At 40.6% G+C, this 18,349-nt stretch overlaps 1 protein-coding gene across 3 annotated transcripts in view; it reads right to left on the bottom strand.

The window, feature by feature from the left end:
- The window catches only part of LOC122539987 (sodium channel protein type 4 subunit alpha-like), a 189,059-nt gene that overhangs the window by 82,972 nt on the left and 87,738 nt on the right, over window positions 1–18,349 (bottom strand). For all 3 annotated transcript variants that reach the window (XM_087977901.1, XM_087977899.1, XM_087977902.1), the window contains 4 exons: window positions 10,704–10,845; window positions 4,409–4,621; window positions 2,680–2,956; window positions 1,824–1,946 (listed from right to left, as the gene is read on the bottom strand). In XM_087977901.1, coding sequence (XP_087834027.1) covers window positions 1,824–1,946; window positions 2,680–2,956; window positions 4,409–4,621; window positions 10,704–10,845 — 755 coding nt within the window. The remainder of the gene's footprint in view (window positions 1–1,823; window positions 1,947–2,679; window positions 2,957–4,408; window positions 4,622–10,703; window positions 10,846–18,349) is intronic.

The raw sequence follows: 18,349 nt of genomic DNA on the forward strand, positions 1-18,349 counted from the left end.
AGACAGAATGGAGATGGAGGGATTTAGGTTAAAACGAATTCACTTTTCTGCCTGGATACAGGCCAATGTGATTCGTATTGCCTTAGAGATAGGGGTGGAGAGGGAAATAGTCCATCGCAAGGTGTTCTAGTATTAGAAATAGGATTTTCTAAATATTGCTGCACTTGACAGAAATAGATCAATTTGCAAGATTCTGAGAGAAAGAGAGAGAACAGAGTTTTAGAGAGAATGTCTATTGTTCATCAAGAAGAATGCATATGGGATCTAGCGCTCCACTTCATGAGGATATAATGGAAGTTAAAAGATTTGCCTAGCTTTAGCTTGGATCAGGTCTAAGGTTAGAATTACCCAGTCTGAAAGGGAAAAGGAAGTGAGCCATTGGGAGTTCAAAACAGCTTTCTACTGTTCCTAGAGATTGAAGTGTTCACTTAGAGGACAGGGTAAAGTGTAAACACGGAGGGAGTTTTCACTCATAGATCTGCAGACATTTACAGCACAGAAGGAGAGCATTCAGCCCATCACATCCATGCTAGTCAACAAAGATTTGACTACATTATCACATTTTCCAGCTCTTGGCTCATACATTTGGAGGTTATGATAACCCAAGTGAATATCTAATTATGGCTTAAACAAGAGCTTTTGACTAAACCTCAAGCGGTGAGTTCCTGACTGTCAGCATACTCTGCATGAAAAAAAATTCTCCTCAACTCTCCTCTTAGCCTTCTACCATTTAGTTACTTTTATACCTCCCGATCACTCATCTCTCTACTAATCTTACAGAGGTTTTTGGTAGTGATTGGGATTACAGTAATTTGAGCAGTGGCTAAGATTAATGGTTCAGTTGATAAAAAGAATGGTATTTGCTGATTTTGAACAGTCGTATTAGTCTTTTAGCTTCATGGGAATTTGTTTCAATTCTTTGGGGCTATCCTGTTGATGCTGACCTCCAGAGCTATCTGCTCCCACTTTTCACTGTTTGGCGGGCCCCTCCAGTACTCCCTTTGTCCCCATTTACAGGAGGCCTTTGCTACTTTCCATCCTCTCTACCCAGATCTCAAGGGAGAGTTAGATAACCAGGAGCTGGCTCTTTACCAGGGTTAGCTGTTCTTTACTTTTGGTTTTTAACACTTTCCAAATCAAGTTCGAATCCTACAGGATCCCAGCACCTGCTCCAGCCACAAAACATCGCTTCATTAAGACGGGCAGGCTATCTTTATACGGTCAATCAACTGCCTGCAGAAATTATATAAATGAATTGATAAAATGCAGGTATTGAGCTACCCCTATTAGATCCAAGAAACAAAGATTAATCATGCATCATGAACACCAATTGTCCCATTCCTTCCACCATCTTTCTCAGGGACTAGTAAATTCACTGCCCAAAACTCTCTAAAGCAGCAGTTTTGCATGTCTGTATATGTTCTTCCACTGTTTAAATATTTTCTTTCTTCCTAGAATATGGATAATATTGGAAAAACAGCAATTATTGGTAACTCGGAGTTGTCCTACAGGTATTAAGAACCTGCAATTTGTGTTTGACAAGAGAATTAGAAATTGGTAGATTGGATAAGGTGCCAGGTTATTTAATCCGAGAAGGATATTCACAAATCAGTGGGTTTTTGCAGCAACCTAACAGCTTTTTAATTTGATTCAACTATTACTTTGTAAAGAATGGCATGAGCTATTTTACTTTCAGTCAGTGCTTTTGTCTGTTTTGGATTTTGACCCTCATCAAATAGATTACAGATTTGTCAAATGCTGGAAGAACCAAATAAACAGTCAAACAGCTAAATAAACTAAACAAGAGTTGAGACGAAGCTTACCATCCAGCCTGGCGCTGCTGTACATACTAGCTACACTCCCAGCTCTCATTGGTGGTGGTGGTTCTTCCAGAAATGTGGAGGTACGTTTAGATCCAGAAGTCTCATCTTCAATATCCATACCAGCTACCTACAAGGGACCAGGTACAACCCGGGAAAATGTACCATCATCAATCAGAAAGCAAAGCCAGTGCCAATAAAAATTATCTTTTCCTTTGACATGTTAATTTGTAAACTTGCAAAAAACAGTTTTCTTTTGAAGAGAATGCATTTTGTGATTTGAATCAATCAGACAATGATCAGCCATGACAAGACGCTCACTAATACTAAAAACCAGAAAGATTAAAAGTTTAAACTTGACCTAGTACTACATGTATGGAATTTTTTTTTCACTTAATAACACAAAGCACAATTCTTTTTAAGTTTTGTTTTTGATAAAACAAAAAACTTGACCTGAGCATTGATTATTCTCATAAAGTTGAACAATTTTATTGTAAATCACACTCACAGTATTATCCAAAATATTACCATTTTCCAAAACATCATTTCACTCTCTTGTGCAATTTTACAACTGTTCCGGTAACTATTGCTGGAGTGCCTGTAGACTCAGAGGATTACCAGCTGGTATCTCATCAAAGAGAGATAACTGGTATTAAGCTTAGCCTGAGAGTCACCACATGTCAGACACAGGGCAAGGCTGAGAAATCAGGGTGTCAATGTCAGACAATACAGGAATTGAACCGATGCATTGACACAATTCTGCTTCACAACTTCTATACATGCATCCCGACTCATATATCCTGAACCAGATCACGGAACCACAAACGGTGTGAAAAATCAAATCTGTTAATAAAAGTACCTACGTCATCATTCTTGTCCCCTTTGTTTGTAATAGTTGATGGTACAACTCTGCCATTAGGTGCTGTGCCACTTTCGCCATCTTGAGAAACAACTCCATTAATTGTAATGATGACCGATGGTTTGGTTTGTGGAATTGTTAGCGACCATCGTTGACCCTCTCTTTCCTTAGCTCCATGCTCATCCTCAGGGAGATGTTTGTCAGAGCCATTTTTCTTCTCCATTCTGTCACTTGACAATGAGTAATGGCTACCAGAGTGTTCTTTGGAGGCATGTAACTAGGGAGGGGAGAATGAGAAATATACATTTCAGCTTCTTAGCAAAAGAACAAAAGAGAAGTTTAAATTAATTTTGTCTTTCTTTGTGCTCCCGAAAGTTATGGAGTTTGATGTTGAGAACAGAGTATATTTCTAATTTTGACCTTGGTTGTTGGTTAGACTTTAGAGTCCATTATTAAGGATGAGATTGTGGGGTACTTGGACGTGCATGGTAAAATAGAGTGGAGTCACCACGGCTTCAAGGGGAGGTCGTGCCTGACACATCTGTGAGGTTATCCAGTTTGGTAGGAAGAATAGAGGCTTCGGATGCTTCTTATGCATAGTTCAGATTTATATTCTTGGTTTTTTATAGAGGAGGCCAACACAGTACGGAATTGTACAAGATATTCCAGAGGTTCACAGGAAATATTTATCATTTAAATGGCTTTCAGAATTTGCAAATTACCAACAGCAAATTATTTTGTGATAATTTTGTAAAAGCTAAATAAGAGTAACTAGCCCTGCTGCAAAAGCCATTAACTGGTGCAATACACTGTCAGAGCAAAGACACATCATTTCATTAAGTTCAAAAACACAATTCAGCTTGTTTCGGCATTGAAGAGTTGGACTGTACAAAGCAAGTAGCATCTTGCATTTGGTCTTCAACTTGTACTCATTGCATTGACACAAAGGGCGTTGCGAATATTGGAAATCTCAAGCAAAAATAACAAAATGCTAGATGTTCTCAGCAGGTTAGAAATATGGATTAATAATCCTAAGAATCTCAATTATGGCACTTTGATCCTTTAAATTCAGTTAACAAATCTGGAAAAGATTCTTGACAAAGTAAAAGTGACCATAGAGTTGTTGGTTTACTCCAAGATCCCAGCTCATTTAAATGTCCTGTACTAATGGAAATCTGCCAGCTCCACTGGCAATGACCTATTTGCAACCCTAGTGTCATCCCAAGGTGGTTGACTCTGAAGTCATCTTGGATTTCAGTTGTATCAACTGTTACAAAATAGGCAGCCCAGCATCATCTTTTCAGACCAATGAGTCAGAGGAATAAAACTCAGCAATTTATGAAACCTTACAGGAGTGGTCTTGAGGTACACTGGTAGTGTCTTTACCTGTGGGCTAGATATTCTGGGTTGATATCCCACTTCAGGATCTGTTCACCGCAGTCGGGTCAAAGAGGACGAAACAGCTTGGTTATCAGCCTGTCAATCTTTCTGCACCTCTGTGGCAGGTGGTAAGTGCAGGAGAGTCTCCTGTCAGCTATGTTTGATGTGGCGTATCACACCTCAAACAACAACTTCTGGTGATAAGCTGGAGACTATTCTATGATAAACCAGGCATGAAAGCAGGCAAAAGCATATGCTTTGTCTGCCTCATACACCACAGGCATGAGAAAAGAAAAGTACAACAACATCCCTCACAAATAAATAGGTAAAGTGCAAGTGGCTCACATACCAGAGCTTCTTGTTCTTTTTGGTGTTTTTTTATACTTTCCAAAATCTCTTGAAACTCTTTCTCCTTCTCCTCAGCTTCCAGGCGTGTGGCCTCATTTTGTTCAGCGTAAGCCATTGCCACCACTGCCAGAATCAAGTTGATCAGGTAAAAAGATCCGATGAAAATGATAACCACAAAGAAGATCATATAGGTTTTTCCAGCAGCACGGAGAGTCTGTAGGAGCAAGACAAGGCAATAATTTAGTCCAGGATCTACCACATTCCTTCTCCACATTTGAAGATACATCTAGAACCTCAGTAGAATACTCCAATGGGTTACATACTTGCAAATCTGGAACATTAAAAGCTGACTATATGTGGAAAGATATATAAATATGAAGTTATTGTTGAGCTTTTGCATTGCATCTCTTACTATCATTTTGATTTACTTAAAGGTTTTTTTTAAGTCTTATCCACATATTGATGCTGATGATGGTTAACCTGGGATAAGAGGATACACAAACTGGAGACTTTGCGAGGATTCACAGTACCAATAATGCACCTGGCATGTTGGCATGTGATCTCACAGGCTTTTTTTTGCATTGGCAGGTGTGGGTGGCTAATTGCTACTAAAGAAGTTTGTCTTGGCATCGCATACCAAAATAATTAAAACCCATTTGCTTTGAAGACAAATAATGGTGAGTGCCTTTAGCCTAACCGTTATGTTGGCAGTAAATTCAGTCTCATAATATCTGCAAAGGTACCTTGCCAACATGTTCAAGACAGCGTGCAAAATTTAGAATTTCTGCCATCAGTGGAGTCATTTCATAAATGATCATTGGAATGCTGCAATGTAGAGTTGCTAGCATCGCAAGAAGCTCAATTTTACCCATGAAGATCCTCCATTTCAGATATAATTTCAGGACGATTTTTAATTCATTCATGGGATGAGGGCATCATTGGTTAGTCCAGCATTTATTCCCCATCTTTAATTACCCAGAGAGCAGTTAAGAGTCAGCTCCAATGCAGTGGATCTGGAGTCACATGTAGTCAAGACTAGGTAAGGTCAGCAGTTTCCTCCCTTAACGGGCAAAGGTGAACCAAATGGAATTTTCTGACAATTGTCATCTTAATTCTTAACTCCATATTTTTACTGATATCTAATTTCCCACCATTTGCCATGCAGAATTTGAACTCATGTCCCCAGAATCTCCGGATTAACAGACCAGCAATAAAATCACAAGGCCCTTACTTTGTATTGGCAAAACATTGGTGGTCAGTGAAAATAAACACCATTTATATGAAAATGGATCCTTTCCCTAATTCCAATTGACATTTACAAGACTACTGTGGGAACTCTAAAACCACTGCAAAAGATATAGGAGATTGTATTTTGCTACAGCTCTCTAATGGTTTGAGTAGGGGACATCATTGCCATATTTTTAACGCAATGAAATATTCATGACCTATCTTGTCTCACCAAAAATACCAGGAGGGAAATATTATATAAATGAAAAGAAAATCATGTGGAGAAAAAATATAAATGTCTCTGAGGGTGACGACTGACAATAATTTGAAGCAATTGCAACAATACAAGCTGGCACTGAGTGAAGTAAACCAAACATTAAATTGTACTGAAAGTTGAAAATTGAACTGAAAATACGAGTCATCCTGGCACTTAATAAATCTCTGCTGGGGTCAACACGTTGTATATTGTATTCAGTTCTGCTCACTACAGTTACAGAAGAGATTTATAAATCATGAGGAATATGTATAGGGTGAATAGCCAAGGTCTTTTTCCTAGGGTAGGGGAGTCCAAAACTAGAGGGCATAGGCCTAAGGTGAGAGGGAAAGATTTAAAAGGGACATAAGAACAATTTTTTCACTCAGAGCGTCCTAACATCTGTCATTGGGAATATGTTAGAATCTATTATTAAGGAGCTTGTACCAAGACACTTAGAGAGTCATATTACATTCAGGAAAAATCACAATGATTTTGTGCAAGAAAAATTGTGTTTGACAAATGCATTGAAGGTCCTTAAAGATGTAACAAACTTGGAGGAGAAAAAGAATGAATAAAGTAATGTATTAGGATTTCCAAAAGCATTTGATGAGGTGCAACTGAAAAGGCACATGTAAGATTTTGGGCCAATGTATTAGCAGTGATAGAGGATTGTCTAATCATCAGCAAACAGACAGCCAACATAAATGGATTGTTTTATCAAGTTGGCAAACTAACCAATAGAATGCCTTAGAGATCGATGATGGGGGTTATTTATGTTCTACATTAATGACTTGGATAAAGAGACTGGCTGTATTGTTGCCTAATTTGCTGATAATGCAAAGACAGGAAGGAAAAGTAGTCATGAAGAGGATGCAAATGGATATATACAAGTGTTAAGTGACTGAGTAAAAAAAATGAAGGAAGGAGTATAATGTGGGGAATTGTGAGGTTGACTACTTTACCAGGAAGAGTAGAATTGTAGCATATTGTTTAAATTTTGTGTCTTTTCCAATCTTAGAATGACTTCCAGCACCTATTCCATGAAAATATACCTTCCTTTAAGAAGGGCAGCTGGCTTTATGTAGTGCAGGCTAGTTTGAACTTGTGTTTCTCCTAATATTGCATCCCCGGCTCAGATTGCTCTTTCATGCTGTTATTTTAAAGATTTTCCTCCTTGTCATATAAGATTTGTAACTTTACTCAAGAAACTCCAAATTGCCCCCAAACATCCTTCTTCTGTAAGAACCCTGTAACTTCCCAGTGTTGAAAATGTGTTGCTGGAAAAGCGCAGCAGGTCAGGCAGCATCCAAGGAGCAGGAGAATCGACGTTTCAGGCATGAGCCCTTCTTCAGGAACTTCCCAGTGTGACTAGTTTTCAACTCTTTCCCCACTCTTCACTGTTTTTTCCGTCCCTACACCTCTAACCAGCTCTGAGCTGAAACATTTCTACTGCTTCCACAGGTGGTGTTGACTGCCTAGAGTCATAGTCATAGAGATGTACAGCATAGAAACAGACCCTTCATCCAAGTCATCCAAACCGACCAGATATCCTAACCTAATCTAGTCCCATATGTCAGCATTTGGCCCATATCCCTCTAAAACCTTCCTATTCATATATCTATCCAGATGCCTTTTAAATGCTGCAATTGTACCAGCCTCCACCACTTCCTCTGGCAGTTCATTCCATGCACGCACCACCCTCTGTGTGAAAAGGTTGCCCCTGAGGTCCCTTTTAAATCTTTCTCCTTCACTCTAAACCTATACCTTCTCGTTCTGGACTCCCCCACCATTGGGAAAAGATCTTGTCTATTTACCCTATCCATGCCCCTCATGATTTTATAAACCTTTATAAGGTCACCCCTCAGCCTCCGACGCTCCAGGGAAAACAACCCTAACCTATTCAACATCTCCCTATAGCTCAAACCTTCCAACCCTGGCGACATCTTTGTAAAACTTGTCTGAACCTTTCAAGTTTCACAACATCCTTCTGATAGGAGGGAAACCAGAATTGCATGCAATGTTCCAAAAGTGGCCTAAGCAATGTCCTGTACAGATGCAACATAACTTCTCAACCCCTATACTCATTGTTCTGACCAATAAAGGAATATATACCAAATGCATCCTTCACTAACCTATCTACCTGCAACACTACTTTCACGAAACTATGAAGCTGCATCCAGGGTCTCTTTGTTCAGCAACACCCCCCAGGACCTTACCATTAAGTGTATAAGTCCTGCTCTGATTTGCCTTTCCAAAATTCAGCACCTCACATTTATCTAAATTAAACTTAATCTGCCACTCTTTGGCCCATTGGCCGATCTGATCAAGGTCCCATTGCATTCTGAGGCAACCTTCTTCGCTGTCCACTACACTTCCAATTTTGGTGTCATCTGCAAACTTACTAATTATACCTCTTATGTTCAAATCCAAATCATTTATATAAATGATGAAAAGCATTGGTCACAGATCCGATCCTTGTGGCAGACCACTGGTCACAGAATTCCAGTCAGAAAAACAACCTATCACCACCACCCTCTGTCTTCCAGCTTTGAGCCAGTTATGTATCCAAATGGCTAGTCCTCCCTGCATCCCATGCAATCTAACCTTGCTAACCAGTCTACCATGAGGAACTTTGTCAAACGCCTTACTGATATCCATATAGATTACATCCAACGATCTGCCCTCATCAATCCTCTTTGTTACTTCTTCAAAAAACTCAATAAAATTCATCAGACACGATTTCCCACGCACAAAGTCATGTCAACGATCCCTAATTAGCTCTTGCCTATCCAAATACATGTAAATCCTGTCCCTTAGGATTCCCTCCAACAACTTGCCCAGCATCGATGTCAGCCTCACTGGTCTCCATTGGCTGACTGTGTCTTCTTAAAGTAAAAATATTCTTTAAGTATGAATTCAGTTTTCTTCTGAAATTCTTTTCCCCTGGGTCAAATGCATTTTTTCACCAATGTTCTCTTGAGGTATTTAAGAAATGATACCATTAGACCAAGATCATAAGACATAGGAGCAGAAGTTAGGCAATTCATTCCATTCAATCATGACTGATAAGTTTCTCAACTCCATTCTCCCACCTTCTCCCTGTAACATTTGATCCCCTTGACAATCAAGGATCTATCTATGTCTGTCTTAAATAAACTCAATGATCTAGCTTCCACAGCCTTCTGTGGCAATGAACTGCGTAGGTTCAGCACTCTCTGACTGAAGAAGTTTCTCCTTATCTCCATTCTACAGGGTCTTCCCTTTACTCTAAGGTTGTGCAGACAGCTCCTAGTCTCTCCTGCTAATGGAAACATCTTCCCAACATCCACTCTATCCATGAATTTCAATATTCTGTAAGTTTCAATTAGATCCCCCTCATTCTTCTAAACTCCATCAAGAATAGACCCAGAGTCTTCAAACGTTAAGCCTTTCATTCTTGGGATCATACTTGTGAATCTCCTCTGGACCCACTCCAGGGTCAGTACATCCTTCCTGAGATATGGGGCCCAACACTGCAAACAACACTCCAAATGTGGTCTGACTAGAGCCTTATAGAGCCTCAGAAGTGCATCCCTGCTTTTATATTTTAGTCCTCTCGAAACAAATGCTAACATTACATTTGCCTTCCTAACTACTGACTCAATCTGCAATGTTACCTTAAGTGAATCCTGAACTAGGACTCCCTTTGCACATCATATTTCTGAATTTTTTCCACATTTAGAAAATAGTCTATGCCTCCATTCTTGCTACCAAAATGCATGACCTCGCACTTTTGCGCACTTTATTTCATTGTTGGTCATCATGTTGTGTGTTTCAGTGCCAACTACTGACAGCTTGTAGATGGGTATAGGGTTACCACTAGTCAGCCTTACTGTGCTGAGTCTAAGGGACCATCTATCTAGCAGTGGTAAAAGATAAACTACCATTGAGACTTAATGAAAAGAGGCACTTGGCTTTACAACTAGGTGTAGTTTTTTTCATGACAGGTCCAAGTTACATTGACTAGTTGGGCATCATAACAAAGATGATTAGAAGCCAGAAATGACACATCCATCTCCACTGTGACCTTGCAGTGAACTATTTGTTTTCATTTTAACATTAACAAATTAGGTGGAGCTTAATGCAGCATCGATGTTAACTCTTTCAGAACTATTACCTTAAATAAAATGGACAAAATGAAGGAAAAAATTAGAAACAAATAAATGGTGCTTTCGTGAGAAATCTGAGGAGGGCTGAAAAGTCAGAGTTTGACCTCAGGCAGTCTAAATAATTGATCTACATCTATCTGCTTGTATTCTTTAATTTAAGACAAGTCCAACCCACAAAGCCAGAACTTGCATCACAGGTAGGGGTCCCTAATCTACCCCAGAAGGGACAGGGATTGAAATCAGGCTGTTACCATAAATCTGAACCAAACCAACTAACCAGTGCCCCAAATAGTCTGAGTTGCTGTGTTTTAAGTGTTTGTTCTGGCCTGACGTTATGGATAATGATAGTAGGGACTCTAATTTCTCTCCACCACAAAATAGACCAGGAATCTCTCCTGCTCCTGCTGCCTGTGATTGGTAAAAGTTGGAAGCAAGTCAGTAGTAGGCAGGTTTGTCTACACAATGAACATACCTTACATTCGCATCAACTCCTGGAGTGGGATATTGACCCAGAGCATCTGGCTCAAAAGTAGAGATGCTATCCAATGTGCCATAAGACCTATATCTACAAGAATGTATAGCTCAAGGCATTGTTTGTCTTAGCCCATTCCCTCTGAAACAAAAACCCAAAATATATTCAAAGCACAACGCTCACCAACACTTACCAACTGGAAGAGATTTTCCCAGTAGTCTTGTGTCATGAGACGGAATAGTGACAGAAATGCCCAACTAAAGGTATCGTAGCTGGTGTAACCATAGTTTGGATTTCTCCCAGTCTTAAAACACATATAACCATCAGGACACCTCCTGGAAATGCCAGCAAATAAACAATTAGAGAATCAGAACAATACTAGGCAATGATATGATAGTTACCACTATCAACAAATAAATAATGGCTTTTAGACTTCCCAAAGGATTCCACAAATGCAGATGATGCATTGGCAAGTGTGAGATAAATGAGGAAGTCTCACATAAAACAACAAGACAAATAGACAAGTCATCTGTTACTGTGTGGAAGATTCAGGAATAATATTGTTCTGGCCACTGAGAAAACTCGCCTTCTTCAAATAGTACATTTGGATCTTTTCCATCCATTTGAGCAGACATTAGAGAAAATTAGGTGTTTGCTGGGAAGTTCAATTAAAAATAAAAGTGCCGGAAATATTAGATATATCTCAAAGCATCTGTAAAGGGAGAAACAGAGCTAATAAAAGTCATATTTTACTCAAATTGTTCACTCCTTGTGTCTCACCAAAGCTGTGGCTTGATCTGCTCAGTATTTCCAGCACTTTCTATTTATAAGCAGGGAGCAAAGTTTGTCACGAAAACAGAAATTGCAGAAGAAACTCAGAAAAAGCAGAGTTAACATTTCAGATCCAGTGACCCTTCTTCAGAAATGCTTTCTCTGCTTAGATGCTGTCAGACCTGCTAAGTTTCTTCAACAATTCCTGTTTTTGTTTGTTATGGACCAGACCAAATCCCCTCGAAATATATTAAGAAGATAGTCTCAACCCTACCCTTTTCTTATTTAAAAGGTAAGTGTAAGGCGTTGCCTTCCAGATGCAATTTCATTGGTCAAACTACTTGACATTAAGCAAAACACACTTAATTTTTACAATATAATTAAAATACAGACAAAATGAAAATAATAGAATTGGCTTAACTGTAACTCTATCGAAATACTTAACAAAATAATAAATGATTCATTAACTGTTCCAATATAGTAATGCCCCATTAGCACACCCTTGACAATGTAAAAGGGACAGCACGGTGGCTCAGTGGTTAGCACTGCTGCCTCACAGTAGCAGGGACCCAGTAGCAGGGAATATCTGTGTGGAGTTTGCATATTCTCCCCTTGCCTATATGGGTTTCCTCTGGGTGGTCCGGTTTCCTCCCACTATCCAAAGATGTGCAGGATACGTGAACTGGCCATGCTAAATTGACCATAGTTTTCAGGGATGTGTAGGTTTGGTGCATTCATCAGGGGTAAATATAGGATAATAGCATAGGGGAATGGGTCTGGGTAGATTACTGTTTGGAGGGTTGGTGTAGACTTGTTGGGCTAAAAGGCCTGTTTCCACACTGTAGGGATTCTATAATTCTATGAAAGGCAAATTCAGTAAAACAGATTGTCTTACAAGCAATTCTAGCAATTCTAAGAAGAGAACCTCAGCTCTGAGTTATAACAGAGAGAGAAATAAGAGCTTCCACATCCAGCAAAAAATCCTGGTTCGGAAGGGGTTTGACCCCACCCATTCAGGCTGCTTCTATTGTTCCAATTACAAAAGAAATACCCAAGACCCCACAAATTGTTTATTTTAATGGCTTCGAGCAGACTGCTCAGTGCCTCTGTCTCAACCTTCCTTCACAAAAAAAAAGACACAGTACACCTCTTTAAGTCACATGTTTCAGATTTTCGGCATCTGCAGTTATTTGTTTTATTTGAACGAAGCTCATCAACTCATTCAAAAAGCATTAGTTCAACATTCTGAACTGCAGTGAAATGCCTATCTTATATTGTGCAGTAATTAATACATTTAAACAGTTACAGCATATGGAATTGAAAGTTGCAGTGCATCTCAAACTAGGACTTGTCAATCTCACCATTGGCAGCCACAGGACCACTGATCATTTCATTTTTGCTGTCTGATTTCAGATTGGGACATGGAGTCATAGAACATAGAACTTAGAAAAGTACAGCACAGAGCAGGCCCTTCAGCCCACGAAGTTGTGCTAAGGACTATTCCTAATCTAAAATAAAATAACCTAACCTACGCACCCCGCAATTCACTGCTATCCGTGTGCATGTCCAGCAGTCACTTAAATGTCCCTAATGAATCTGCTTCCACCACCACTGTTGGCAACGCATTCCATGCATTCACAACTCTCTGTGTAAAGAACTACCTCTGACATCTCCTCTATACCTTCCTCCTAATATCTTAAAACTATGACCCCTCGTGCCAGTCAACCCTGGCTATTGACTCTATCCATGCCTCTCATTACCTTGTATACCTCGATCAGGTCATCTCTCTTCCTCCTTCTCTCCAGAGAGAAAGGTCCCAGCTTATTCAACCTCTCTTTGTAAGACAAGCCCTCCAGTCCAGGCAGCATCCTGGTAAATCTTCTTTGCACCCTCTCCAAAGCCCCCGTATCTTTCCTATAGTAAGGCGACCAGAACTGGACAGAATATTCCAAGTGTGGTCTCACCAGGGTTTTGTAGAGCTGCAACAAAACCTCATGACTCTTAAACTCTGTCCCCCTGTTAATGAAAGCCAAAACACCATATGCTTTCTTAACAGCCCTATCCACTTGGATAGCAACTTTGAGGGTTCTATTCACTTGAACACCAAAATCCCTCTGTTCCTCCACACTATCAAGAATCCTGTCTTTAATCCTATATTCAGCATTCAATTTCAACTTTCCAAAATGCATCACTTCACATTTATCCAGTTTGAACTCCATCTGCCATTTCTCAGTCCATCTCTGCATCCTGTCTATGTCGTGCTACAGCCTGCAATAGCCCTCAATACTATCGATGACACCTCCAACCTTTGTGTCATCAGCAAATTTACTAACGCACTCCTTAAGCACCACATCCAAGTCATTTACAAAAACTACAAAGAGCAGAGGCCCAAGAACAGAGCCCTGCAGGATGCCACTCACTAGGCAGAATACTTTCCATCTACAACCACTCTCTGCCTTCTGTCACCCAGCCAATTCTGGAACCAGACAGTCAAGTCTCCCTGTATCCCATACCTCCTGATGTTATGAATGAGCCTACCATGGGGAACCTTATCAAATGCCTTGCTGAAGACCATATAGACCACATCCACTGCTCAACCTTCGTCAACCTGTCTCATCATGTCCTCAAAGAACTCAATAAGTATTTGTGAGGCAAGACATGCCCCTCAGAAAGCCATGCTGACTGGCTTTAATCATGCTATGCTTTTCCAAATAGTCATAAATCCTATCCCTCAGAATTCTTTCCAAAATCTTGCTGACAGACGCAAGACTGACTGGTCAGTAACTGCCAGGGATTTCCCTATTCCCCTACTGGAAAAGAGGAAAAACATTCACCTCCCTCCAATCCTCCAGTACGACTTCCGTGGAGAGTGAGGAAGCAAGGATCTTTGCCATCGGCTTAGCAACCTCCCTTCTTGCTTCCCGGACCAACCTAGGATAAACCTTGTCTGGCCCTGGGGACTTATCAATCTTAAAGTTTACCAAAATTTCCAGCACTTCAACTTCATCAATTTTGATCTGTTCAAACCTGTTTCCCAGTTCCTCAGAGTTCTCATTCACAATAAGGTCCCTTTCCTTAGTGAAAACTGAAGCAAAAAACTCCCCCTATCTGCTCAGACTCCACGCACAAGTTCCGTACGTGATCCCTGACTGGCCCTACCTTCTCCCTGATCATTCTCTTATTCCTCAAGTATGAGTAAAATGCCTTTGGGTTCTCCAAATCCTTCCTGCCAAGCCTTTTTTGTGCCCCCTCCTGGCTCTCCTCAACCCATTTTTGATCTGTTTCCTCGTCTGCCTGTAATCCTCTAAAGCTGTGCTAGATCCTTGCTTCCTCCACCTTACATAAGCTGCCTTCTTCCTTTTGACGAGAAACTCCTCTGTTCTCATCAGTCAAGGCACCTTAATCTTACCCCTTCTTGTCTGTCTCAGAGGGACAAATTTGTGCATCACTCGCAGCAACTGCTCCTTAAACAGTCTCCACATGTCTGTCGTGCCCTTTCTGTGGAACAATTGCTCCCAATCTGTACTTCCCAACACATGTCATAATTTCCTTTTCTCCAATTAAATATCTTTGTTTGGTAACTGCTCCTTTCCCTCTCCGAGGCTATGGTAAATGTGAGGCGGTTGTAGTCACTGTCACCAAAGACTTCTCCTACCGCGAGATCTGACACCTGTCCTGGCTCATTGCCGAGCATCAAATCCAAAATGGCCAGAATCATTTCAGAACTCAGCATAATTAAACAAAAGGTTAATAACGGTGCAAATAAATGAATGATAACTTTTGAAAGTGATTCAATTATTTTTAAAGTTCTATCATTATTCAGACAGTTGTAGACCTGGTCTTCAACAGACTGCTGGCTTTATGATTAAATTAAAATTACGCTGATATTTTGTTTACTGTCTTAAACCCCACAGTGAAGTAAGTTCACTTCACTACTAGACCGACCATTCCTACTGCCTGACAGAAAAAACCTGTGCCATAAAGTTGGCAAGCAGAGAGACAACAATGATAAAATTAGCACATCACAATAGTCCTGGACACAGCTTGAATACGTCGTTCCAAAATTCCTGGGATGTGGGAGAGCACACAATGGGCAGCTTGCCCAGATTGTTTGGATAAGGAATTTCAGGTGGAATCCAATACATGGAAATGCCAACGGAGCCTACAATCTCAGAGGGTATGAATAAATCCTCCACTGAACTTTGGAAGGCTATGAGACTGCCAGAGTTAAATTTGTCAATTAATTTGAGAAACAGTTATTACCCTCACAAAAACGTTTCTCCCATAAGACTATGTCAAATAATTAATTGCTCTAATTTCGTCAGCCACTCTCTCATTCCTGTCTGTTTCTCTGGATGGTTGTCTCAGTATGTGTCTCCACCTATCTTCATTATTAAAAACTATTCCATCTCCCACTTTAGGGACAAGGTCAAAATCTTGGGCCTTAGCAGCTCACACAACACTACCAATACACTTCCTTATCAGAGCTGTTATGTTTCTGAGAAAATATCAAACTGAGACCCAGTCTTTTGCTTCAGTAGTAACATTCATATCACACAAGTTCCACATGATGACCGTCCCCAACTAGAGAAAATCTAACATCTCTCTTTGATATTCAATAGCATTACCATTGCTGAATCCCCACTGTCAACATACTGAGGGTTACCATAGATCAGGAACTGAACTATCTAACTAACTGAAATGAGGCATCTACTGTTTCCATTGCTCTTGATGTGGTCTCCTCTACATTGGGGAGATAGGACGCCAACTTGCAGAATGTTTCAGCGAACATCTCTGGGACATATGTACCAAACACCCCCACCAGCCTGTGGCCAACCACTTCAATTCCCCCTCCCACTCCACCAAGGACATATAAGACCTGGGCCACCTTAATTGCCAAATCCTAGCCATCTAATGCCTGGAGAAAGAACGCATCATCTTCTGCCTTGGGACCCTTCAACCCACACAGCATCAATGTTGATTTCTCCAGTTTCTGCATTTCCCCTTCCCCCACCTCATCCCAGATCCAACCCTTCAAGTCTGCACTGCCTTCTTGAACTGTACTACCTGTCCATCTTCCTTCCCACCTATCCACTCCACCCTCCTCTCCAACTATCACCATTACCCTCACCTGCATCTACCTATTGCCTTCCCAGTTACCTTCCCCCAGCCCACACACCCTCCTATTTATCTCTCAGCCCCCTTCCCCATCCAACCCCACATTCCTGATGAAGGGCTTATATCCGAAACGTCAATTCTCCTCGGGATGCTGTCCGATCTGCTGTGCTTTATCAGTGCCACACTTTTCAACATATAATTACTGTGGTTACTCGAGTAGGTCAAAGGCTGGAATTTTGTGATGTGTGATTCATAAAAGGCACAAGTAAGGAGTGTAGTGAAATATTCTCTGCCTGTCTGAATAAATGCAGTTCCAACAGTACTCTGGCAGTCAACAACAATCAGGCAAAGCAGTCAACTAGGATCAGCCTCCATATCCAAGGCTCCTATACCATCACCTTCCACACCCATGACCTGCACTATCTTGAAGAACAAGGGCAGCAGAATGGAAAGATCACCAACAGCATGTTCTCCTCCAAGGTACAAATCATCCTGATTTGATACTTGGTCAAAATCTCAAACTCCTATCCTAACAGCATGGATGTGGCCCTCACAGACAGCATCGTTTGATGAGGACAGCTTATCACCATTTTTTCAAGGGTAATTACAAATGGGCAATAAATGCTGGCCTTTGTAGCAATGTCAACATCCCATGAAAAAAATGAAAAAAGAATCACACTGGGTGGGACTCATATCTTCACTTTTGAATTGAGCAAGCACATTGCTGGTGTCCAAAGTGCTATCCACAATTTTGAGGCCAATGCAAGTGAGCTATGAGGAGTCAAATGATCAAATGTCCCAAAAAAGCTAATTGGATCGAAGCCCCTAGGATTGGATCAGGGCTACTTACTGAAAGGTTAGTCAGAAGGGGAGGGAATTTGGTAGCAGAGTATGCAAATTCCAGACATTAACGGCCCAGTTTATATAGTTTTGCTTTTATGGGGTTCACAAAAATAACTGACCATGTAAATTTGCCAAGCTGCTATAATTCCATCATACCATAGAATTGATCAGAAACCCCATCCAAAAATGCCATCGGGTCTCAGTTACATTAGAGATGAAAGGAGGACTATCTCTAGAGAGATAATAACAAGGCAGTAATACTACTGACCACATTTTAAGGCAACTACTGGGCCATTAGCAGCAGGCAAAAGCAGTGAAAATTAGCCAGCTGGGAAAAATCTTTAGAAATTACCAAGGGAAGATTAATTTCCTCTTCATGATGCCTAGACTTAATTGGCAATTCAACTTAGTGATTTGATTAAAAACAAACTATACACCATCTATTATAATGACCTTAACAAAATAAAATTATATTGTCCTTGTTTTGTTCATTATTCAGCTATTTTGCACATCTCTCACTATTTTACTGTGAGACTTAATTGGCAATTGAAAAGGTGGCACGGTGGCTCAGTGGTTAGCATTGCTGCCTCACAGCGCCAGGGAACCGGGTTCGATTGCCGCCTCAGGCAACTGCCTGGGTAGAGTTTGCAGATTCTCCCCATGTCTGCGTGGGTTTCCTCCCACAATCCAAAGATGTATTGGCCTTGCTAAATTGCCCATAGTGTTAGGTACATTAGTCAGGGGTAAATATAGGTCTGGGTGGGTTACGCTTCAGAGGGTCGGTGTGGGCCAAATGGCCTGTTTCCATACTGTAGGGAATCTACTATAATAAAGCAGATTACCAGCCAAGGGATACCACAAGTCACTTTACAGTGAATGAAGTACTTTAGAAGTGCAGTCACTTTTCTAGTGTAAGAAGCACAGTTAAGATTTCACAAACAACACAAGACAATAATTAGATGATCTGTTTGTAATGATATTCGTTGAGCATAAATGTTGGCCAGGACATTAGGAAAGGACCCCTTCCCTTCTTTGAAATAGTGCCGTGGGATAATTTACATCCTCGAAGGGGGCAGATGTGACTTCAGACAGTGTTGCACTCCCTCA

Source organism: Chiloscyllium plagiosum, unplaced genomic scaffold, assembly GCF_037043375.1.
Source record: "Chiloscyllium plagiosum isolate Xiang-an unplaced genomic scaffold, Cpla_swu_hap1 HiC_scaffold_32, whole genome shotgun sequence".
Taxonomy (NCBI): Eukaryota; Metazoa; Chordata; class Chondrichthyes; order Orectolobiformes; family Hemiscylliidae; genus Chiloscyllium; species Chiloscyllium plagiosum.